The 25,792-nt window shown below is 44.0% G+C and overlaps 1 protein-coding gene across 2 annotated transcripts in view; it reads right to left on the reverse strand.

Moving 5' to 3' along the window:
• Window positions 1-25,792, reverse strand: part of LOC146188739 (uncharacterized) — a 52,411-nt gene that overhangs the window by 19,227 nt on the left and 7,392 nt on the right. For both annotated transcript variants that reach the window (XM_084603909.1, XM_084603908.1), the window contains exons 2-4: window positions 18,710-19,075; window positions 16,251-16,292; window positions 5,439-5,488 (exon numbers count right to left, since the gene is read on the reverse strand). In XM_084603909.1, the coding sequence (XP_084460035.1) occupies window positions 5,439-5,488; window positions 16,251-16,292; window positions 18,710-19,075 (458 nt within the window). The remainder of the gene's footprint in view (window positions 1-5,438; window positions 5,489-16,250; window positions 16,293-18,709; window positions 19,076-25,792) is intronic.

Below are 25,792 nucleotides of genomic sequence, written 5' to 3' on the forward strand. Positions count from 1 at the left end.
ACAAAAAAAAAAGAGAAAAAGAAACCCTTCGTTTTCTTTGTCTTCAACCAATATATCTGCGCTTGATCTTCTAGGTTTTCAATTATACTTAAGTGCTGAAGAGCGACAGTTAGGCTAAGCGTACTTTAATTAACGAAAGCAAACTACTAGTCGTAGAGCAAATGAGTGTCATTTTGCACATTTCCTCAGAATTCTGCTTGTTATGCGTAAGTCCACTCCGGAAGAATATCCAATAAAAAATCGCATGTAAAATTAAGAGAATTTCTTTCTTCGCGAGAACACGCATTCAACACATTGGCTTATAATGTTGGTAAATTAGAATGACTTCATTTAGGTGGTTTGTGTATAACGTATTCTATATGCAATAAGTACCCAGCATATTATGTATATCCATATAATAAAGCAGAGAACATGGCTTGGTAAGGGTCAAATTGATCGCGTACATAAAGGTAACAGTGAACACTGGACACAGTCCGAGCGGCACCTGGCCCGTGGGCGAAGAAAAAATGTATTCAATAGTAATCCAGTCTGAAGACTTCTTCCCTTTTAATGCCAAGAAATGATGAGAACGATACGGAAAAAGGACGAGAAAGCCTTATCGTACGGCGCTTGCTACGTTTTAGCGTAGGCCACGTTGCCCTGAGTGCTCTCTTGTGCGCGCTCCTAAACGAAAATGTGCCGATCAGGTGTAAACATAAGAGCCAATAACAGTGATCTTTTGTTAATTTTGAAGCAGGTATGGGGATAATTCTAGCACATTTCAGGACTCTCTTAATTTTATCATTCAAATAAAAGATTAAATCGTCGCAATACTGAGCATACCTGACAAAATAACTTTTAAAAAGTAATTAGATTGCATTACCAGTTACATTGCTGAAAACCTTGAGGAGGTAATTAAGTTACATTACTAATTACTGCTCACAAAAATAACATTAAATTACAACTACCTCTGAAGAGTAATGAAATTACTTTTCAATTACATTCTGATTTTCATCCGCTTAAAAAGGAAGCACAGCTAGCAAATAATACAATATCGTCTCTCCAAATGCGATGAACACATTCGTCTTCCAACCAAGTTCCGTCCCTGGAAACGATTCACTACCCTTTTGCTACAGCACGGGCAGCTACTAAGATAAAACAATGACAATAAAATAAGAAAAATGGAACCATGGTCGAACGCTTGCCGCTTTCATTGGGTTAAATAACAGAAAAGCACGACGAACCAAGCACCTTGCACGGCCGGAGCTGTTTCAATTGTTTGTAACTCCTGAATGGGTTGTGTATTGTTTCCACGGTCCCAGGAATAGACTAGCGCGCCCATGTTTTCTGTAATGTTGACGCCATGGACATTTCCGCCGGTATCTTTCTCCCCTTCCCTGCTCCCTCCCCCCGTGGCGGCGAATATAGCCATGCAGGCATCACTGTGCCGTGGCGGAAGGAAATGCAAATGCGACTGCACTCTCTCCAACTAGTTTTGCCTTCCGATCGTCTTGCAGCACCTGTCGCTTCGGGGCCCCTTGATGCCTTACATCTTGCGGTGTTGAGAATGGTTGTTACCACGAGACACAGGACACCGTAGGTCTGAGGTCTCAAGCGTACCGTCCAACTCAATTATGTATCTTTTTGCTGAGGCGCTACGCTGGTTCAGATTTGGCGCTTGTCGTTTCTGCTTTGCGGCACCCTATCTAGAATACGTGAAATTCACTCTAGACAGTATAGAACAGTTGCATCTTTTTTTTTTTATTGATACTGTTAACCCTCGCTTGAGGGTCGATACAGGGAGGGCATAAAATAAAATACAATTCATAACATTCATATTGACGTCAAGTTGTCAAGTTGTACGCTTTCTATACAAAACATCAATGGATCATTCGAATTTGTGCACATCCGTCTGCTCAACAACCTCAACTGGCAAAGCATTCCAAGATTCAATCACATCAGGAAAAAAGGAGTTGCGGAAAACATCAACACGTGTGACATAAGGCTTGATTGCTCTCGTGTGGTTTGTTCCGGCGCTCCGTTTTCCCGGGGAGTGGATATATCTATCTTTGCTTATATTTAAATCTCCTTGAAATAAATCTCAAATAAAAGCTTTAACCTGGATTTTTGCCTTCGATTTTCAAGTAACTCGAGTTCACATGTGTTTAATATCTCCGTCACTGAGTCCGTTCTTCTGTACCTTGACAAAATAAAACGAGCGGCGATTCTTTGAACACGTTCCAGTTTATCTTTTAAAACGTTTTGGTGGGGCTCCAGACAGCACAGGCGTACTTACCTGTACGCAATTATGGGGCTGAAATGTGGAGGCTAACGGAAAGGGTTCTACTAAAGTTGAGGACAACGCAGTGGGCTATGGAAAGAAAAATGGTAGGGGTAACATTAAGAGATAGGAAGCGTGCATAGTGGGTCAGAGAAATAACTCAAGTTACCGACATTTTAGTAGAAATCAAGAAAAAGAAATGAGCATGGGCAGGACATGTAGTGCGAAGAGAGGATAACCGATGGTCGCTCAGGGTAACAAACTGGATTCTAAGAGAAGGAAAGCGTAGCAGGAGCCGGCAGAAAGTTAGATTGATGAATGATGTTAAGAAGTTTGCAGGGGTAAAGTGGATGCAGCTAGCACAGGACCAGGTTAATTGGAGGAATATGGGAGACCTAGGCCTTCGCCCTGCAGTAGGTATAGTCGGGCTGAGGATGACCCCTTTTTAAAGAGCAGTAATTAACTTGAAATTTTAAAGGAATTATTTACTTTTGCTAAGAAACTACTATTCTGAAGTTATTCATTTTGTACTAAATTGACAGTGCAGAAATTTATTTATTACAATTCGAAGTGCTGGGAAAGTAATTTATTTCCCGTCATCTTATTCCAGTAATTGAATAAATTATTTGTCTCTTCGCATTAACAAATTACATTCAGAGTTCAGGGATCAACGCCCTCACTATGCACTTTCATTTATTTTAACCTTCGCTAAAAGATTACGCAATGAATTCGTTATTCTTTGATCCACTGGTGTTATTCGCAGATAAATGGTCCACTGAGCCAGCTGCAAAATGTGCTATGGCTACATAGGAGCATGTGGGGCAGAGACACACAAGACGCCCTTGCTTACATTCAGCATTACAGGTACCGAGTCGCCCACACATAGAGTGAACACTCGAGCGTTGTCGCTCTCTTCGGACCGCCATTGTGCCCGACCCGGTCGCACACCGAAGCGAAGCTGTAGGCATTTGTACCCTTACGAAAATGGGGTTTAAATCTCCATTGGGCGAATATTGACCTGTTGAATCTACTGAATTTCGAAGGACATTCAACAGCCGCTGAGTTCAATGAATACAGGCTCAAGAAAATTTTAATTGTGTTCTGGTCAATATAACTTCTCTTGCCTTGTTTCTGTACCTTGATTCTAGCGGACGTTCCTGTTGGAGACGTCCCCCTTTCCCCGAAGTTAAAGCTTGATTTTTCTGCGCCTTGTTTCTGTATGCGTTTTCTTTGCACGCGTCTACGCCGCAATGCATGAGCGCGGCGCTGGGAGCTGTTCCGTGGCCAGTTGGTGCTTTTCCGCCATTGGCGTCGCAGGTTGCAATTTGAGTAAAGCACATCATCAGTTCTACGGCGGGGATTATCACGACATTCAGTTTGTTCAAATAGGAGCGAGAACGGAAGTGATGCATGTACACAGTGAACTATTCGAAGGACTGCGCTGTTGGATTGCAGCTCCTGCGCGAGGAGGACGTGAAGATGAACAGTCGCAGGCATCTTGGATTCAAGGCGAATAGCTGGGTCGGTATATTTGTGAGTGTTTTGCTTTTGCTTTTCGGGTTTATGCCAGTCTTATACGGTACGTGCTGCAAGATAATGAAGCGCATATGCACATATTTCTGGCGCCAGCCTCCCTGAAAAAAAAAAAAAAAGAAAGAAAGGAACCAGGCTTGTCGCTGTCATCGGCACTTACTGGGGCCGATGGAGCGGAGATCGAGATGGCGTCTTTTTCTTTCTTTTAAATGATGACAGTTTAAGACGGATTTTTTCGGCACAGTTCTGTATTGGTTCGATACGGTACTCTCGCTGAGACGGACACCTTATCGATTGCATATTAACCCTCTGTGACACAATGTAGATTATGTCAATCTGCGCAGCTCCACCATTTTGCACTGCGTTTTTGTGGCTACTGATTTCAGTACCTATATAGCTCGTTAATTTTGCTTCACTTTTTCTGAGTAGCGAATTGCTGTTGACATGCTAGGCCATTTATATTCTCAATTAAAACTTTAGAGGCTGCATATATTGCTTATCAGGGATAAATTAAAAATATCATAATGCAACCGAGTTGTGCAGGTAGCGGTAGATGCCATCTATGCAGTGAAATACAGCATACCAACTTATTGAAGACAAGAAATGCAATATCTTAAACTATGATCCGGCGGAGCACACGGAAGGCTTTGCTTTATTTTTAGGTTAGTATGTACTACAATTTAATTACATTTCCATTGTTTATTCTAGCGTACACATGCAAGGAGTTCCCGGCCGTACGTCGACCTCTTACGTAAAGAACGGTCTGGCGTCTTACCTTGGGTATGAATTGAATTGAGGAGAATAAACAACCGAGAGAATGTTAAGGGCTCACCAATAATGCGATCCTTGTTTTTGTAGTCATAACACGCATTTTAGTTCTATTCCCTTCAACGGCAGAACAACAGGAAATAGTGTACCAGCATCGGTTAGCCAGGAGCAGACAATAGCTGGATTACATTAAAGCAAACGTAGAACGCTGCATATTCTAGCTGCGATCTATCAACTCATCCTACATTCTTCTCGACCGATCAATAATCTAGTCAGATTGGTGTCGGTTAATGAATAAGTATAATGAGGCTTAAAGAAACCAGATGTTCGTTCTTTTAGCTTTTGTAAGTCTCACTATACTTATCATAAACCGGCATTGATCTAAGATTGCTGATTAGTCGAGCAGAACATAGAATGCGTTGACTGATCGCAACTTGAATATGTACCTTACTACTTTTGCCTCAGTGTAAAAAAGCTAGTGTTTGCTACTGGCGAATAGATGATGGTGCACAATGCTCTGTTGTTCATCAGTGGAAATTTAACACAGAATCAAAATGCACCACTTTTAGAGTTTCGGAAACAGTTGAGCGTACAGTCAACACAATTTCAGTGGTGCGGATTCGGCCCGCGCTCTTTAGAAACTGTTGGGTCACTACTCGATAAGCGCACAGCACATGATCAATCTGCACCATCAACATGTAGCAGATTATCGACAGAATTTTAAAACCGTGTGTTGACATATTTGGCTAGAATTTCCGTAGAAACTAAACATGCATTTTTGTACGGGACTTATAACACCGGCTGTGAATAACGCGTTCCACCTGGATAGAGCTAGTTAAGTATAAAAATGAGTTATGAAGGAGAAGATGTATCTTACTCTTCTATTTCTTCTTGTAAATAGTCTCTCATGGCACCGCCGACCATATGCTGAAAAACAAACAAAATGGCATGGCCAAAAGAAAGAAATGCATGAAGTCTAGAATTTTGTTCACAGTTATGAGTGCTCTAAATGGAGAATAATAGTGTCACGACTATCGATTTGAAACAGCCGTGATGCTATTATCCGAGGTCGAAATGACTTACTAGTGATTATACGGTAGACTGTCAAGTTCGCAGGGAGCAACTCTCTACTAATAATGCGTATGCGGAATGAACTTAGATTCAGCTTGCAATCAGTCGGATGGTGGATTATTGAATTAGAGCAGCAGCATATTCACGGCAGCTGGCGGCATTTGATGGCTACATGGATAAGGTTTATAGTAATGCTCTTATCATTCGCGAACATTTACTTATTGTTACCTTATTTATTATGCAAGATACAAGCAATGGCTGAATTTAAGCAATGTAACAAATAAAGCTTATAAAGTCTTGCAGGTGGGCTCACTGAAACACAGCAAGGTTCTTAAATACCTTCGCTGCATAAAGAACTTGTTGAAAGATTATAAAAGATGCCGACGAACACCGCCTAGTTCATACAACGTTGTAGCAAACGCATAGTATCAGTAAAGAAGAGAGAGAAATAATATACAGCAATGTATTGAAATGGGGTATCAAATTAGAGCTGTGCACGGCCGAATTTTTGAACCCGAGTGCGGACTGGCCCGACACTAAAAACGAACGTGCCCGGCCCAGCACTGTGCTCAAAAGTAAGGCCCGGGCTCGCGCGCTACTGGTGCGGTTAAAACTGCGATATAGAAAAAATATCAGGATGAGCTTAATAACGAACTTGAAATTTTGAGTTCTCACGTTTAAGGTGGCAGATTTGTAGAATATATAAAGACAGAGTGCATGTATAGAACTATCACTTAAAGTCATTATGCATGAACAAGTTATGTCTCGGCGAAAGCTTTAGGCATTTGCGGCGTTCTGGATAATGTCCGGTGGCACTGAAATTTCTCCTGCTGCTCTAATTTGTGACTGGAGGGACTGATAAGGTCTTAGCGAAAAGAGCAAGGTTTGGGCACAAGTCTTTCTCCAAAAGTTAATCCAGACCCTGAGAAAGGGGTTATTCTGATGCCAAATATACGGTGAGCTCGTCTCGCTCAGCGCGCGCCTCTCGCGGCATTGGCACCTCCGCTGCATTGCCTGCGCTGAGAAAAAAGGAACTCTTAGGATCGCAGACGCTTTTTATGTCGAGGTCAGTGCCAAGGTACAGCAAAAATGCGCATGAGAGGCAATCCACAATGGCGCGAATGTCACAATGGATACCTACACATCACGCGCCGGTATGACCCAATCGGGAAACGAGAAAGTAGAAACTTGGTAGCCACCAAGCGGTCCTTCTGTTCGCTCGCTGACTGCTAGCAAAGATGCCTTCATGGCGTGGGCGAGTGGTGGAAAGGCGGATCGAAGTCGGAAGAGAAACTTCGAGTGCTGTCTCTTGAGGAGGACGCAGGAAGCCAATGTTGTGCATTCCGACTCCTAGCGCAACATGGTTATATTCTTGTTGCGCTAAATTGGTGAGTGCTCGTGGTCAGTGTGTATAGCCCAGCCCGGCCCGTCCGAGGCAAATATACCTTGGTCCGGACCCGGCCCGAGTCCGAGTGCTTCCGAGAAGCCAAAGTCCGACCTCTGAGCCGGAATGGGTACGGGTTTTCGGACCGGTCTGAGCTCGCCCGCAACTCTAGTCAGCATCACTAGTACACCGCCGAAAACGTCACTTCTTCATCGATTAAGCGAGAATAGAGAAAATGATGATGGATTCTGAATTATCTCTCTGTGGAATTGATCCATTCACGGGTGAATTCATTACTTTTCATCCCTATCATTTTTGTAATGGCAGTGATGCAGGATCACGACGCATGCACGTAGAGATCACTAGCTCGCGCCACGCAAACAGAGGTGCATAGCCCATAGACGCGTGTAGAATCTAGAGGTAGCCTATATTTCCCAAAAGAAAACATGCATCATGCCAGATCTTTCATTTCTAAATTCATCGTGCATGCGGAGCACTTAAGGATCAAAGTTATTAATAATAATGTCGGGGAAGTCCTCGGCAATGGACGATCATGTAGACATTAAAGAGTACATGGAGGAGCGGCGGCGGCAGCGTCAGGCAGGGGTGAAAGTCCTAAGCGTTCTGTATTGCTCTCACTGGTGCTGCCTTGTTCTGTACGGCACGCGGCCGGTGCCAGCCAAGTGCTTTGATACAGGGCCTTCCCTCTAAACACAGTCGTTAAAAATGAAAGGGAAAAGGAGGGCGGGAGACACGACGAGAGTGAGGGATAGTGAGTAAAAGGAGGTCCGGTAAGTTCAGGCCAGGGGTCCGTGAAGAGCCGTCCGGTGGAGTGCGCAAACTCAGGTGGTTGAGCCTGGCTGCTGCGCAGCGGGCGAGTGATGCAAGGTGTCGAGCTGACAATGGACATGGGGCATGGTCGGCAGTAGGAGGCTTCAATCAGGTTGTTGCAGTGATAGTCCATGCAGCTGAGACTGATACATTAGACGGCAGGCTAGCAGCAGCAGACGCAGCTGGTGGATGGATTATTGCCGCACTACTAGGTGGTGTTAGAACCACTACTGTTTGCCAGAGGTGGCTGAAGTCAGTCACTAAGGCATACGCTTGTTACGGCAGGGTGAAGCTGCCAGGGTCAGACTACGATGAGCGGTTTTCAGTACTCAGGACTTGGGACGTGACCCTATTTACAGGTGGTATGGCCGCCTGGGTGGTCAAGCCAGCTGGCATTTTACAGATTCTGCGGTGCCAGTAATCTCATTTCACCCCTGGCCCGCTCGCCTATGTCAGCAACTGACGGCTTTGGCTCGGCCAACGAAAGCGTCGCTGCAGCCGCGTCGTCCACTACTGTCGTTACTTGAAACTGACCCCTGTTCACTGGAGAAGGAGTCGGTGCTGATAGCCCCACGGGGGCTGCTGCAGACACTAGCAACCAGTCCATTGCTTTATCTGCGCGCTATTCTGCGTGGTCTAGCTTGCTCACTACGTAGCCAACAGGTGTCACCTCGGAATATATGTTACTAATCGCCGCATATGGGGCATGCGGCTGTGGTCAATGCTGACAGCGTTGGTGGAATGGGCGCTGCGGCCGTTGTAGCAACGGTTGGTGGATCGGCAATTTCCTAAGTTGAGCTGTTGGTCGTAGAGACAGGCTTTGCAAATGTAGTCACAGATGGCGTTGGCGTGGTGGCGAGGGCACTAACTGGGGGTGATGGTAAGAACATTTATTGGATATACAAGGGCCAGGAGGTATGTTTGGATCAGCTCATAAGGGACCGGTCCTTACAAGCACTAGGTGGAGGTTCCTAATTTGGGACTCCAATGGCGATTGCCGCCGCCTGGGCGCGCCCGACTAAGGCTTGTTGGGCCTGTAAGCCGTGGCAGCCGAGCAGGATCGCCTCCCAGTCCTCCCGGGTTGGGTTGGGGATAGGGGGATTAGCCGGGTTGGACGGGCAGGCCCACACCATGTGATAGATGTCAGAAGACACCGCTCCATAGTGCGGACAGCAACCAATAAAACAGGGGTCAAAATGTTTTAGGGCTGCCGGGCGCAGCAATGTATTTGTGAAAAGGCGGAGAAGGAGCCGCTCATCCGCCTTTTTGAGGCCTTACATGAGCTTGCGTAAAGGTGATGACAATTTTGATAGTACGTCATGATATGTTTGAAGGTGTAGACCGGATTAAAGTCGGGTGTGGAGGAGAAAACAGCCCGGTGAGAGAGCGCGCTCGCGGCTGCATCTGCTGCCTCGTTTCCTGCCAAATCATGATGAGCAGGGGCCCATATAAGGTAACGGTGTGCGGTGTCCGTATCCCGTATGCAGTTTAAGTAGATTCTATAGGCTAGGAAGGGAGTCCAGCCTTGTTTGACGTTCCGACAGGCTGGGGATGGCTGCGGAGCGCTGTGCCCCAATTATGGAGCAGGACACGAGTGTGGTGCTCGGGCGGGGGCAGGGGCAGGGAGTGGCGAAAGTGGGTCCACCGCGTCGCATAGAAGCGGCGGGCAATATGATGCACTTAGTAGGCGAGGGCAGCAGCGCGCGCTCATCGTATGGTAGCTGGCATCCTGAAGCAAGTCAGACGAGTTGCAGAGGAGGTCGAAAGGGAGGATGTCGCTGAGGACTACGTGTTTGAACGGCTGGATTGTGATGCCGTTTAAGTACACCACAACCTCCAGTTGGGCGAACGCCCATCGACGCTTGCAGGCCGGAACGTTGGAAGCGCCGGGTCTAAAGCCGAGTCATGCCAACCTGCCACCCTGGGACGCCGCGGGGGTAGAAGGCGCGGTTCACCGGGTCATTTGCTGGGTATAGGTCGCCGGGAAGAAGTGACCGCGTACACGTTAACTGCAGAGAGTTGGAGGAGCAGTCGGCAAGCTTCCGGTTAAGGCGAAAGTTTGCATTTTAGGAAACGTAGCGCAAAGAAGACAAGGACAAAAAAGAAACACACACGTGCGCTCGTGTGTGTTTCCTTCTTTTTGTCCTTGTCTTCTTTGCGCTACGTTTCCTAAAATGCGAATGCACCAACTCGCCCAATTTAGCATTCTTGAGGCGAAAGTCCCGAGAGTTCAGCATCACTCGTACCTGCGCTGTCTGTTCTCTTTGGCACGCTGCCGGTGCCAGCCACGCGGTTCGCTACAAATTACTAGTTAATGCGCAATGCCATTGCACTCATGGGCTGCCAAAATGCGCAGAATAACTGTAAATGGAACTCTCGTTTTCATGAACTGCATCGAAGGCTGAGCTAATGGGCTGCTAATACCAGAATTTCAGAGATGTGTTTTCAGTGGTTTCCTAGTAGGAGCATCGTATCCATATTACTATAAACATATCAACCGAGGATTTGTGTCAATGCATTACTGTCAAGCATATTGCCGTCAGTTTTTGCGGAAAATACATTACATCTTTTAGCTACAGATTAAGTTACTGCACTAATCGAATAAAAATTGCGTAAAATTTTCGAAACTGGTAGAAAATAAAGGTTTAGTTCTACAATCCAGAAACCTATGCTCTGGAAGCCGCATTTTGGCTTCTGTAACATATAAAGCGTAATTTATTGGGCTGTTCAACCGGTTTCACCCATTTGTGCTAGTTTGCCTAAGGCGCGAGATTTATCTTACTTCCGCAAACGGTAATTGCGTAGGAAAATGGAAAGCCATAAATACATAAATAGTCCCCAGAAACACTGATCCCAACATCACATCGAATTGAAGAAAGGGGTTTACGTTGGAATTTGAAAGGGAAGATAGAATTCGCCAGCGCTCTCATCATTGCCAGAATTCAATGTGTTGAAATTGTATAATAACTACGACTGGCAAGCTTCCCTGTAATAATGTGTTTGGCAGCCTGACTGCAGTATTGTTACCTGAAGCACTCAAAGGAATTTCATTTTGTGTTCACATGCCTTGAAATTGGACGACTTGGCAGTGATCGTATATGTGCGCGGTGGTTATTTATTCTTAATCTAAAAGAAGTTTCTGTTTGCCCAATATATTGATCATGGCAAACGCCGCATTCGGGAAGGTAGACTACATGACTGGTGACGCAGTTAAAAGTTTGACTTCTCTCATTATGAGCTAAAAATGTTTAGGAAGTGAGGGGGGGGGGGTTAACGCTGCTGAATCGAATGTGGGGCGGAGGCTTTGGCTGCGGGCGACCTAGCGTTGCATTGGACACGACCAGCGCTCCTTTGAACGTCTCAGCGTCCACCGGCGTTCTAGGTAGAATCTCTTTTTATTTCCTGCACATGCTATGCTGGCAGACGCTTTCCTGCTCAACTCGGTCAGCTCTACGTTGACGCGTGCGCACGCGCAGTGTAGAAACTATACTTCTCTCCGCAACGGCACGAGCATTATCTGGTATGCCTTCATAGCATGGGGACCGGTAAAGCTCTTCGCCGATAACGACGTCTCATCTCACTCGTCTGCTGACATTTCGGTAGCGACACGCCGTCGCTATCGTTCAGCGGCTTGGCGGTGTCTTTTCGCGGCACGTTCCTATCGTTCCCTGGCCACCCCGGTCACCACCCGCTTAGTATTTTTCGGCTCGATTTCACGTCGTCGACTGGCCTTGTACCATGCGACGACCGACGAATTCTGGATCAGAAGACTGAATTTCTCGCAGCTTGTACTGCTGCTATGACGAGCATGGCCGCTCTCATTACACGGTGCACATCTGAGGGGCGAACGCATCGCCCCGACTCGGCGCATGCGCAGTGAGGTGCATAGCAAAGTGATGACGTCAAGCGGAGCGGACTCAGCACAGCAGCTGTTGCGGAGCGGCGGCACGCGGCGCACATCTATGGCTCCGAAGCAACTGGTTGCCATGGTGACGGCGCATGCACATTAGCCACGAAATGCTTTTCTGCTAGCCTAGTGTAACTTCCGTTACAATAGAAGACGTTGTGCTTTGGATCAATGTGACTGTATTAACCATCGGACAAACCTGACAGCGAGCTTTATTGCAAATGTAAATCCTGTGACTTTATTATGGTTTAATCTCCATGTTTTTGCCCCCCTGTATACGACATGTAATGATTCAACAACCAGGCTTGTCACTTTGGAGAAGTATACTATAGTGTTTTTTTGGACAGCCTTAAAATTTGGGGGCTGATGGTGAGTAGGTTAGGATGAGGTTAGTTTGGAATCCAAATTGCGCAGGCTTCTTGCAATTTAAGAGGTTACGGCGATCGATTGCTGCAGCTTTATTGACGGCATCATCAATAATGTGCTTCGGGTAGCGCTGTCGGACCAAATCCTTGCGGATCGTCTCAAAGTTGGAAACAAAGTTCTCTCGAGAGCATATGTGCTTGAATCTTAGAACCTGGATGTAGGGTACTGCCTTCTTGCAGTTCTTTACTTGGCTACTGTCGAAAATTAAGTGTCTGTGTGCTTCCTGAACACTTATGGTTTAAGTTGGTTTTGCGACATGTGAAGCGTGACACCCACAAAACTAATTGCAGAGCCTGAGTAGATATGAGAAAAAATGTTGCTGAGAACATTGTTGTAGCTAGCGACTAATTTTAGAGTCCATCTTCAGCATGACACCATATAAGAAAGATATCGTCTCTAAATCTCCTATAAAAAAGAGGCTTGAGGAGGCATCTTCAATGAATTCAGTTTCAAAAACGCCGATAAAAATGTTGGCATAATTAGGATCAACCTTAGCGCCCATTGACTTAGTGCTCATTTGTACGTAATTGTGGCCGTCGAAATCGAAGTTATGCCTATCTAACGCTAAGCGTAGCAGTGTTTCAAGGCTCATGTCGTCAATTTAGTTTTCAACTTTAGAAACTTTGTGCGCTATAATGGATGCCCCGACCCCAACCGAGTGGTGTATGTTATAATATATAAAGACAAAACGTCAAGGCTAACAAGGAGGCGTTTTTCTCGAAAAAAGGGACCAACTATGTCAGAAAGGAATTTAGTCGTTACCTTGACAAATGAAGGAAAAGCGGGTGGAATTTCACAGATTAAGCTGTCGGCATACGTGGAGATTTCATTCTGTGGATGCCCCTACCCAAGAAACGATTGGTCGGCCGTTGTTTTTCCTTATGTATGTTTGGCAAAAGGTAGAACCAACGGCGGACAGGCGATAACGAAAAGAGACTGCGATATTAGCCAGTCATTTGTTCCCCCTTAGGAGATCCTGCAGCGTCGTTTGAACCCCATCTTTGAAATTCAAAGCTGGGTCTAGAGGAGACTATAACTAGAGTACGAGTAATGTAGTCTACCTTCAAGTATGTGGCTTGGGCCATGAGCAATATATTGGACAAACCGAAAGTTTTTCTCATTAAGAATAAATAAACACCAGGACATATACGATCGCTACCAAGTCTACCAATTTGAGGACACGTAAACACAAAAGGGGATTTGTTTGACTGCTTCAGAGTGATGATGCGGCTGTCAGGCTTCCAAACACATTATATATGGCGGTTAAGCCTACGAGTCGTATTTATTGTAGAAAGTCAACACCTCGAAAGCTCGAAATAATGAGACCGCTGGTAAACGCTCCTGTCTTGGAGTCTAAATTCCAGCGTAATTGACTTCTATGTGATCATTGTTCCGCGTGTTAATCTACGTGCCGAAGACTCATTTTTCTACACATTTGTTGTTTTCATGGATGCTGAACACTGAATTATTGTACAGCGTTGTCCTCTCAAGTATAATTATTACAATTGCAGCTTGCGTTGATTTTGAGCCCTGTCCCACTTAGTGAAATTGCTTTTTAAGGAAATGTTGTGCTTTCCATGTGTCTCTTCGGATACTTCAACCCGATATGGCTTGTTTTCTTCGATAAAGTTGTATAGGCTGCTTTTAAAGTAATGTTTTCATTTGTGCCTACAGTTTTAGTTTTCTTTCTTTTTTTCTCTGTCTGTCTTTTTGGTCGCACGTTCTGTTTTTCCTTTTCGCTCACACACTGAACATTCCCATATGTGCTTCTTACCTGCTTTATATACCTCACGTTACCATAAAGGCTCCTCAGATACCTGCACTCTATGCATATGCGTAAACACCCCGTCGGGGCGCACCGTCTCTCTCTCTCCAGTTATTGACCACACACCCTGGTTGTCGTTTTACTTGCCGTTTTTCTGTCACACGGGACTTCTAATCTGTGGTATGCACCATTTGTGTGCACGCGCGGGGGCAGAATTCTCCTCTACATCTTCTTCGTTTTTTTTCTCCGCCCCTCTAGCTAGTTATCCGCTTTCTTTACATTCTGTGTACGTCATTGTTTCTAAAATAATTAAGAAGACGCAAGAGCTCACTGTAAAGACATTCTTGAGAAAGGTCGAAATGAATATGTTTTAAGTTTTTCACTGTGATTCTCTGAACATACTATTTCTAATCAGTTGCCTTGAAAACGTTTGATATCCCATATGTACATTGCGGGGATTCTCTAAAAAGCAAACCCAATGTTAGCGAGTGCAACTATAGTTATTGACGCTTCGGCCCTATGACGGGCACTTCGCACATCGGGTTGGAACTAACGGAATCTCTCCTCCACTTCATGAAACACACACACACACACACACACACACACACACACACACACACACACACACACACACACACACACACACACACACACACACACACACACACACACACACACACACACACACACACACACACACACACACACACACACACACACACACACACACACACACACACACACACACACACACACACACACACACACACACACACACACACACACACACACACACACACACACACACACACACACACGCACGCACGCACGCACGCACGCACGCACGCACGCGCGCGCGCGCACGCACGCACGCACGCACGCACGCACGCACACGCGCACGCACACACACACACACACACACACACACACACACACACACACACACACACACACACACACACACACACACACACACACACACACACACACACACACACACACACACACACACACACACACACACACACACACACACACACACACACACACACACACACACACACACACACACACACACACACACCATGCAATGTTATGGTGGAAATTTCTAACAAAAATAGGTAAAAATATTCTAAGGTAAATTTTCTATTTTAATTTTCAAACGCCGCATCTATCCTGGGCAGAAGCTGGCTGCCAGTTTCATTTAGATTAACGTTCTTGTGCTGTTGCTCCCATATAACGTCCTAAATATGCAAATAATGTACTTTAGGTTTTGCTATTGAAGACATATAAGCATCTTGGACTTGAAGATTTTGTTATACCCTTGTTAAGTTAACATGTCAATTTCTTGCTGTCTTTATTCCGTTCTCTGCATTTTAGGAAAATTAATGGACGAAGGTTAGACAGGCTCATTGAAAATACACTTGTAGAGATAGCACCACAGCTCGTCTAGCTTTGTACTGCAAGTGCTGGTGAACACTAAGAAAGGAAAAAAGCTGGTGAAATATTTTAAGCAACAGGTTAGTTAACTAATATGCAAGAGCACGCCTTTATTGTTACTTCGAGGCGCTTCGTACAACTTGGAGATCATAGACGGCCTTGAGTAATGTGCATATCACTTGTTAGAATGTAAACAATGCCAGCTTCCTTGCCGCAGAAGCTGAACTAGTTTGCGGCTTTTCTGAGAATCGTTCAGAGTGAAGAAACATCCGTTCCTGCGCGTCAGTCCGTGGCATAAACACCACTGGGCCTCTCCTGTACCGCCAGTGCTGTGGTGTTCGCCACTGCTGGCTGCTTTTGCCCACACAGGAGACAGAAACTCATGTAACACGTACGCCGGGTAATAACGTGGACTGCTCAAAGTCGCATCGAGAGCCCCAGCACTGGCTGAATACGCACGCTTTTCGAACGGAGCACGCGATAGAGAAAATTTAATCTGGCTTAGCGCCCAAGATAATCCCGATTTCGAAAGCACAAAAAAAAATTGGACATCGCTATTGCTAGTGGACTGTTGAAAATTTCGCACTACAGGGATTAGTCTAATGGGCCTATTAAAATTGCTTTCAGAAATTAGATGATTAGCTTGTTAAAACACGCACCTGAATTCTGTCTACCAACACTGGCACTGAAATGCCGCAGCTGCCGTTCTGATTTGTCGAAAAGCATATTATCGAAAATTATTGGCTGTCTTCGTATAAGCTGTCCCTTTGGCCTACAAAGTAATCGTTAGACGCTCTCTGCTCGCTATGCTATGTCAAATGTCTCTGAAAAACAGGTAAACGTAGAAAGATAAAAGGTGGCGTACCGTCGATGGTGGCCTCAACTGTGTGTTCGTAGTATTCTTGTGCTGAAAAAGGACGCATTTGATCACAATTATTGGAAAACATTCTGATGCTGCATCATCACCTGCAACTACACGCATGTGTGACGATGTCCAATATGAGTTAAGAAAGCGGAATTTCAAGAACATTTCGGAATTCTTAGATATCGTCAGTGAAGAAAGACAGGCCACTATTATAATGAAATACACGGTTGAAATGCGCGTTCATTTCTATTTGGCGAGAAACAAAAATTCTTCAATCATTCTGGTTCTATAAAAGCTCTAAGAGAGAAACAAAAACCTGATAGATAGGCGACTATTATAATGAAATATACTGTAGTGCGAAGAGAGGATAACCGATGGTCGCTGAGGGTAACAAACTGGATTCCAAGGGAAGGAAAGCGTAGCAGGCGGAGGCAGAAAGTTAGGTGGGCGAATGAGGTTAAGAAATTCGCGATGGTCTGTAGTGCATTCTCCGATGAAGCTTGGTGTAGGCACTTGGGAGCAAATTAAATACCAGCTGGCCACGTGACAGCTTTCTTTGAAGGCCCATAAATAGAGCTGTGTAAATTGCAGCGTGAAGGAAACAACGTACCCAGTTTTTTTTTTTTTCAATGTTTACAACTTTTGTAATAACACTTTTTTCCTGAAGACAATATTTGAAAAAAGAAAGCTAATTAGACTTTACTAATTAGTCATTATATATACAGTATATTTATTATTTATAATAAGAATACTGCACAATAGGATGGGCTACTCTGAACAGCTCTCAATTGATTTCCCTGGGCTAGGGCATACCATATGTTTAAAAACCCTGCTTACATTGAGATAGCTAGGACACCAGGTATAAGGCACCGCTTGCTCCCAAACCGTAAATGCCTGCCCTGTGAGCCCTAGTAGGGAGCGTGCCTGGTTCCTAACAGAAGAGCAACGGGCTCTCATCTGGCTCAAAACTTGAAAACGTAGTTTAAGCGAAATGTTTACTTTATTAAATAAATTGTTTTAGGCGTGTGGCAGCCTTTAATTCGAATTGGTTATCACGCTTTATTCACCCATTGCACGTTTGACGTCGCGCTTAGGCTTTGCGTTGCAGAGTTTTTGAAGTTCCAGCGAGATATCATGTGGCTGTGACGTTATGATTATGTTCACCAATCAGAAATGTTCGCTCATGGCCAATGCCGACGACGTCGCCTTTCCTCCCTAATGCTTTCGCGTTGAAACAATTTGGCATTTGTCGTACCTAATTATTGCTTCCCTCTGCTACGCTTTTTCGAAATGTAATTCTGTCTGTTACCATTAAAAGCATACATCGTCTTTTCCTCGTACTAGAGGCAATGACCCTATTTATTTTCACCTTGCATTTAGCTTGATACCTGTGCCGGGATTTTCTTTTCTAATGCATGCTTTTTTCTTGCTGCTGCTTTTTAAATCTCTCTTTTTTTTTTCTTTCCATTTCCCTGCCTACGCTTCAAAAAGCTTCATGGCCTTCAACCCTTCTTTGTTCGTCCTCCTTCTTCTCCTTCCATGTTTTTTGAATAGGAAGCTTTTCTGTTAGCTTTCAGGTTATTTCGCTAGCGTAATAAGTGTGTGCAAGGAAAAACTCTTATGCATATATGTATCTTGAGAGTAGCTGTGATTTTCTTTTCATGCTGTGTCATCTTTCTCTGTCCGCCTCCTTTGATTTTGGAATAAGGCGTTCGCTTAGAACACTCCTGAGTTAATGGCGTTTTACTATAGTTGTATGCACACATTTTTATATTAATCCGAAACTTACCACCTAGCCTTTCATGAATGTTATATAATTGAAAGGGTTCTAGTTTGCCTTTCACCCGATTGGCAGGCAATGTCAATTTTTGTCACCTGCTCGATTTACGGTTTGAGTTTAACCTTAAGGGCCCTGAGAGCGACAAAAAATCATATCTCTGAAGGGTTAATTCAAGCAGAGAAAAAGGTACATTCGTTGCAGCGAAAATATGTCCAATCACGTACTTTGTAACAAAATACGCTGCTAATCGCATCTAGTATAGTGCGTCACTCGGGCAAGGCTGATGCTAATAGCAAACATGCCTTTTCAACACGATAAGGGGGCACATATTTCGCGTCATTCGGTAAGGAGAAATGCTCCGCTGAATACACCAATCAGGCCAATAAAATTCCTTCTCAGTCATCTGAATGCTTTTATACGTTTTGTTATATGTGACGTTTTTAGGCGATAGCTGATTCACGAATGCATGACTGAATAAAAAGACTTTGGTATTCTGCGTCAAAGCAAAGGCAAAATGCCACCAGAATGTTAGAATGTTCATTTGATCTGTATAATGTAAACAATGTCTCATTGTACAGCTTCTTTATTATTGCAAGAACAGCTTGAATTCGCGCACTGTCAAGTAGCAGTCATTCGTTAACCAGAATCTACCACAGGTTGAAATATGTGGAATACTTACAAACGCTCTCCTCCTCGCTGTCAATGTGGTTCGGACCATCTTCTATAGGCGGCAAGGGTTCCCAACCATTTTGTCCCCCTGTGAAACTACTCTCTTCTACGCCGTCAACATTGTGAGTGCCACCTTCACCAGACGGGAGTTTTTGCCAATGAGTGCGCCCTCCGGGGAAGCCATTGCGCTCCACATCGCCAGAGTTGTTCACACTACCTTCATAGTGCGATAGATTTTTCCAGTTCGTCTGCCCTCCTATGAGATACCGGTCTGCATTCTCGTCCACACTGTCCATGCCAACTTCTTCAGACCGAAGTGTTCCGCGCTGTTTGTGGACGTCTTTAATGACTTTAGTTTCCACAGAGAACACTACACCTAAAAGAAGAAACCAAAAACAATTCATGAGGCCTTGCAATGATACCGCCAAAACTATATAGGCTTCTCGTGCAAAAGGAAGACTACATCGATTCTAGCAGATATTTTCCTGCCAAAAAGATGTACTCACTGTAGAAACTATTACTTGATTGATATGGAAGGAAACGTCATTTTATTAAGTCTTAAAGCTCAAGTAATGCATGAGCACGCGGAATTTGCGCAGATGTAGAGGAAAGCTTAACGAGAACAATATTCGGAAATATTCCGATTATTCGACTACATTTCTCTGGAAGCGGAATCAAAATCAGCAGACAGAGGAATGAAGCGAGACTTTCTTCAAGCTCCAAATTTTAAGATGGATTGAATACCCCGAGCGCTTTCTTTACGTGCGTTCACTTCTTGAAAAATGAGTCAGGTTCCACGGCCGAGAGAGTGATTTGCAGAGCGATCACTGAAATTACCTCAAAGACATTGTTACATCAGACACACTGCGCAAAACGTACTTAGTCTTCCACTGAAGAAAGCACAGATTGCAGCTGTATTTTTTCATATCGCATGATGTTCTTGCGTGCTTATGTGGTGGAACCACTGAAATTCTAACCAACCGAAAAGCACATGAATGAATGTATGGATTATAAGAGCGACCTTCTTGAAATAGAGTGGTGGCAGTTCGCAGCATGCTCGGCTTCCCCCCTCCCCCCTTCCATATTTTGAATGCTGTCATAAACCCACAACTGTTTCGTCATTTTTGTTATTAAATTTTTATTTCTACACTTACGTCAGCTTTCTACTTTTCAGCCACCAAACTTCAAATTGCCTTTTGCTAACTTTCACCGCAGATTTCTTCACTCGACCACTGGCATCTCTAAGCTGTAAGGTACAAAAAATACAAAAAAAAAACTGTTGCCTTGCACAAACACATTTTCGTTTTCTATAGGCTGTGCACATTTATCAGCAGGAAAAGAACACTGCAAGATGGAGAGAGAAACTTGCAGCTGCAGACAATTAGTTGAACAAACACGAATTAGTGCCAAAAAAAAAAGCGCTTCACTTTAAATCAGAAAAGAAGAGGCACAGAAGACAAATACAAATCAGCCTGCATCGAAGGCGTACGAATTTCTAATCGCGAAAAGGCCACTCTAAGCGACAACGTTTTAAAAAAATTAGCTGGGATTAGCTTTAGTTAAACCCGGTAGGTTGAGAAAGCAAAGCCGACGTAGCTTCTCTTTCTGTTCCTCCTCCTTCTTCTTCGGCGCGGCGTGGCTACCGACCGGGTGGACCCGACGACTTGACGAGGTGCCCCATCTGCGGTCGTTCTAAAGGTCAAACGTGGCTACCGGCCGTGTTCACGCTGAAACCTGGCGTACTATTGCTTACGCATTAAAAGTAGAAACACCAGAAACGTAAATAAATATGGTGACATGTGCCGACACCGGTCTCTGGACAGATGCCAGAGACTCGATCCGCTACACCGTCCTTTACTGAAAGCAATGGGCAAATCGTCAATTTAACGCGATAACGTTAAGAGACCCGTTTACCAGAAAATCTGGCTTCATGCTAGCTTTGTGAGCGAAAAAATCACCAGCATGGCACTGGTAGGCGGTAGCTATCAGCGGACATAACCGAGCACTGGCTGAACGTAAGGTTCCCTGGCGTCACATTTGGCAGGAGTTGCCAACTCGAGCCTATCCTTTCATTTGGGAGGGCGTTATCAGAATTAGGATGCCAGGACCCTTGCATCCGCGTTACCCCTAGGCCATGCATGGATGTTCGTTCGGCTTGGTAAATGCAGGGCTTTATATGTTGGATATATGATAGGGTACCCGCTATCGAGTCATACATTTGAAGGCGCAGCCTAAATGTCCCCATATTAATGCCGGCATCTTTCGACTGACCGGAATAATTCCAATCCTGATCTCCTCGGTTTTAAACCTACCTTTCAATTCTGGACGAAAGTGCCGAAATATCGAAGAAGGCAAATGTTACAGACAATAGAGAACAGATGTAGTTGTGACCCGTATCGTTTTAATTTTAAGTACAAGCACGCATATAAATCTCTTAATGATTTTAGGAGGTTTATATGCGTGCTTGTACTTAAAATTAAAAGGATACAAGTCACAACTACATCTGTTCTCTATTCTTAAGAGATAGGAAGCGTGCAGAGTGGGTCAGAGAAATAACTCAAGTTACTGACATTCTTGTGGAAATTAAGAAGAAGAAATGGACATGGGCAGGACATGCAGTGTGAAGAGAGGATAACCGATGGTCGCTTAGGGTAACAGACTGGATTCCAAGGGAAGGAAAGCGTAGCAGGGGGCGGCAGAAAGTTAAGTGGGCGGATGAGATAAGAAGTTCGCAGGGGTCAAGTGGATGCAGCTAGCACAGAACCGGGTTAATTGGAGAAATGTGGGAGGGGCCTTCGGCTGCAGTGGGTATAGTCAGGCTGGTGATGACGATGATGATGACGCATATAAATATTCCTATAGCAGAGTTACATGGGAACGAAAAATAAAACGGGCGGAGTTAAGCGTTAAATATTGTAACATCTCCCGTAACATCGGGAGTGTCCAAAAATCCGAGCGCAGTAATCAGGGTCAGGTATTACTGGTTAGTGTTTGGAGATCGAAATTCGTATGCACTTCGATTCCTCTTAAGTGCTGTAAGGCGAGATCCTTTCCTGAGACTCTTTGCGCTCATTTGCGCTTTTTCACTCATTTATTTTGTTTGCTTCTTCTTCGCATTTTTTCTTTTTTTTTTTTTTTGCTCTTCCTGGTTTTTCTCCTTTTGCTGTTCATTCTCTTTTTTTACTGTTTTTTTCTCTTTTGCCACTTCTTTCCTTGTTGGCTCTTGACTGACAGTTTTCAATTTTGTTGCGCAATTTTAACGTATTTGCACCATTTCTGCAGTCGTGGCTGTTTTGACGGCTGCACACTATATCGACGACCATGGCTATGTAGACGTCGAGTGGGCTTTATCGGCTCTAAATAAGTAACTATTTACTCCACATCAATGGAATATTGCACATATAGACATATTTCTCCCATTAAAGCCAATACAAGCATTCGTTTACTCATGATCATGCCATTCTTCAACAGGGAAGGTGTGACACCCTCTGCGGACGGACACTCTGCTCACACCCGTCAGAATATAAAAGATTTCACCTTAAAAAGCGTGAGCACTTGTATAAATGGCCTAATAGCATAAATGGCGACAAATTGCTAAAGTAATTGAAACAGCTTTGTGGGGATATGCGGTAACTGGCAAGGGCTGGGTTGTGTGATAATAAAATCCAGTTGTGGTACCATATGTGCATTGAGTGGCGCATAAGTTGAAAACAAAAAAAAAAAATAGCTAGGAGGTATGGCGTCCGAGCGAATAAATCAGTAAATGTGGCTCGGTAATAACACGCATGTCGAGTGAATCGTAAGCGTGTACACGTACTATACAAAAAATAATGTTGTGTATCGGGTACAGCTATCTTGCGGTCATATTTATGTTGGCCAAGCTCGAAGGTGTTGAAATGTACTGTTACGGGAGCACGCGAGGTGTGTAGATATGGGTAGATGAACTTGGCTATGCATTGCAAGAAATGTGCCAGTGACTTCCCATTGTTTTCAGCTGCGCGCGTTTTAGCTGCACATCCATTGCAAATCAAGCCGGAATTTACTGAAGCTAGACACATTTTACGACTAGGTGACGAATGCATTAGTGAGTCATCCATCGCGTCAACATGCATTTTAGTTGGATTGTTTAGATTAGGTTGGACTACTCGGGAGTTTTAGTGACTCAGGTTTTGGTGCCTTCAGTATTTGCGGTGTTGTTTGGCTTCTCGATATATTTCATGTTTGTTTCAAAAAACTTTAGTTGCGATTTAGTGCCTGACTTGTCCCCTTTCATGTTTTTTTTTTTTCCCGCTGTACCTATTATGTTTGGTGCTATAAACGTTAGTCGCGAGTTAGTGTCTGTCTTCTCTCTCTTTTTTGGAGCTGATACTGTCAAGAAGACGAGCAACATTAATGAAATTCTTGCAGGGCTAATTTAAAGAAAGACGAGGGAGGTTTGCAGAATGTATACGATTCTCGGCAAATTACACAGAACTGCCGCATTTCTGCTCACGCGAATCGCGTGTCGCAGCTGAATTATCGCATGATATATGGCCTAAATCGCACAAACTAAGGTATTTACTATGCGAAAGGATAACTATGCCGGAAAATTGTCTGGTGCTAAATCTAGGAAACCCATTTACTAACAGGGTCGCTCATCGTATCTACAGCAAAAATGAATAAGTATATAAAATAAAACAGCAACACGTAATCGCCATTAGTATACGCTCCAAAATAACCAATGATTGGCTGAAGTACAAGTTTCCAACGGTTTTCTACGACGATCAATATTGCGACCTGTATTAATTGGCATACGCATAAGGAGCTACCTTCTATATATTCGTCATTTTGAATCATCATGCGTCCCGATCATAGAACCTTAATGTATGCAGATGATATAAACTTCCTTCAGATCCATCACTGCGCTTTCTATACGAAAACATTACAGACTGCGTAAGGTGCGTATGCCATTTGTTGTACATAAAAAGATGGCAAATAAATATCAATAATGTAATATGAATTTTTTGAACCAATAAACAAACCATTCTGTGCTGAAATTACAAATCTCCCTGCACAAAAGCTTATAAGAAGTAAAGAGGAAAAAAAAAAAAACTATTGGGCATCTCGTTTCAAAATGAGATGCCGTTAAATAAAAAAAAATTGCCCGGGAATTAGGTAGATCCGTAGGTTGTATACCAGGGCCGGCTTGTACGATAAAGGCCGAGCTAAGTCCAGACTGAAATGGTGTCTTTAGAAAGACCAAGCTTATTTAAGACGGCTCGTGTTCCGAACGTCGAACGCTTCGGGTTCATGTTCACCAGAGTGGCTTCGCAGAACGGCCTCAGCAACCACTTGGGGCATTTTCCTTCGTAACACAATCTTAAGCCGCAAAAAGCAGTGGCACGGATTTAACACAACGCAAAATTGACGGAATGTGTACATCTTAAAGCAGGGACAGTGCCAGCGCATCCCTGTATTTCCCTAATTTCTCTACTTAGACACCTGGCGTCCTTGTGTCTTAACCAAGACAGCACTAGAGTCGTAATCATACAAGCGACTTATTCAAGTCAGGACTGAAGCCCAGTCTTGACTCCAGTCTTAAGCGGCCATGCTAGTGGCCTATTCTTTAGACTCCAGTTAAGTCTGCGCTTAGCTAAGACAGTCTTAAGATTGTTTTGTGCAAGCGGGCCCAGATGTTTCAGTGCACAGTTTCAAAAACTAAAATATTGTGAGATGCAAATAGAGGAAAATGTTTCCAGAAACAAACTATCAGCTGCGGCGGACACAATATGCTACAGAATTCGCATAATTATCCAGCGGAATAACAAACGTACTATTTACTGTTTAACTATCGCCACTGAATGGTTAGCCTCCATGGAAAGTTTGAAGCCGTGAACAAGACGATGCCATATGCATTTTTGAAACGAAGCAAAAGTCCTTTGTTTTTTAAAGCCCTGCAGCACAAAGGGATCAGACGCTTTTTGCCTGCAAAACAAAAGCTGAATGGAAGAAACATGCGGGAATCTATGCACAGACGCGATGTCCGGTGACGAAATATGCAGTGGCTACTCTGCCAATTTGAATTAATTGGCTCCTCTACAGAGGCGTGCCGTGCACTTTATTGCGTTCTGCCACTGTCAAAAACAACGACCACGTTGTTGGTAACGACAGGCCTCTCTCCCTTCCATGAAGCAGCAAAGCAAAAAAAAATAATTTATATATATATATATATATATATATATATATATATATATATATATATATATATATATATATTTCCAATACACGTCATTACTGGACGTCCATACCATCAATCAGGTGATAGAAAAATACTCGGAATATAACCAGCCCATATACATAGCATTCATTGATTACGAAAAAGCATTTGACTCAGTTGAAACTTCAGCGGTAATGCAGGCATTGCGAAATCAGGGGGTAGACGAGCCGTACGTGAAAGTGCTGGAAGATATATATAGTGGCTGCACAGCAACCATAGTTCTGCATAAAGAAAGTAACAAAATTCCCATAAAGAAAGGTCTTAGGCAAGGAGACACAATCTCCCCAGTACTATTCACAGCTTGTTTAGAGGAAGTATTCAGAGACTTGGAATGGGAGCAGTTAGGGATAAGGGTAGATGGAGAATACCTCAGTAATCTGCGATTTGCTGATGACATTGCCTTGCTAAGCAACTCGGGGGATGAACTGCAAATAATGATTGATGACCTAGACAGGAAAAGTAGAAAGGTAGGCTTGAAAATCAATATGCAGAAGACTAAGGTAATGTTCAACAGCCTCGGGAAGGAACAGCAGTTTACATTAGGTAGCGAAATACTGGAAGTAGTAGGCGAATATGTCTACTTAGGACAGGTAGTAACTGCAGATCCGGACCACGCAAAGGAAATAAGAAGAATACGATTGGGATGGAGCGCATTTGGCAAGCACTCGCAGATTATGACTAGCAGCTTACCGGTATCGCTAAAGAGGAAAGTATACAACAGTTGCATCTTGCCTGTACTCACCTATGGGGCTGAAACGTGGAGGCTAACCAAGAGAGTTCTACTTAAGTTGAGGACAACCCAGAGAGCTATGGAACGAAAAATGGTAGGGGTAACAT

The sequence above is a fragment of the Amblyomma maculatum genome, chromosome 5 (assembly GCF_055883805.1).
Source record: "Amblyomma maculatum isolate TAMU_Amacu chromosome 5, ASM5588380v1, whole genome shotgun sequence".
Taxonomy (NCBI): domain Eukaryota; kingdom Metazoa; phylum Arthropoda; class Arachnida; order Ixodida; family Ixodidae; genus Amblyomma; species Amblyomma maculatum.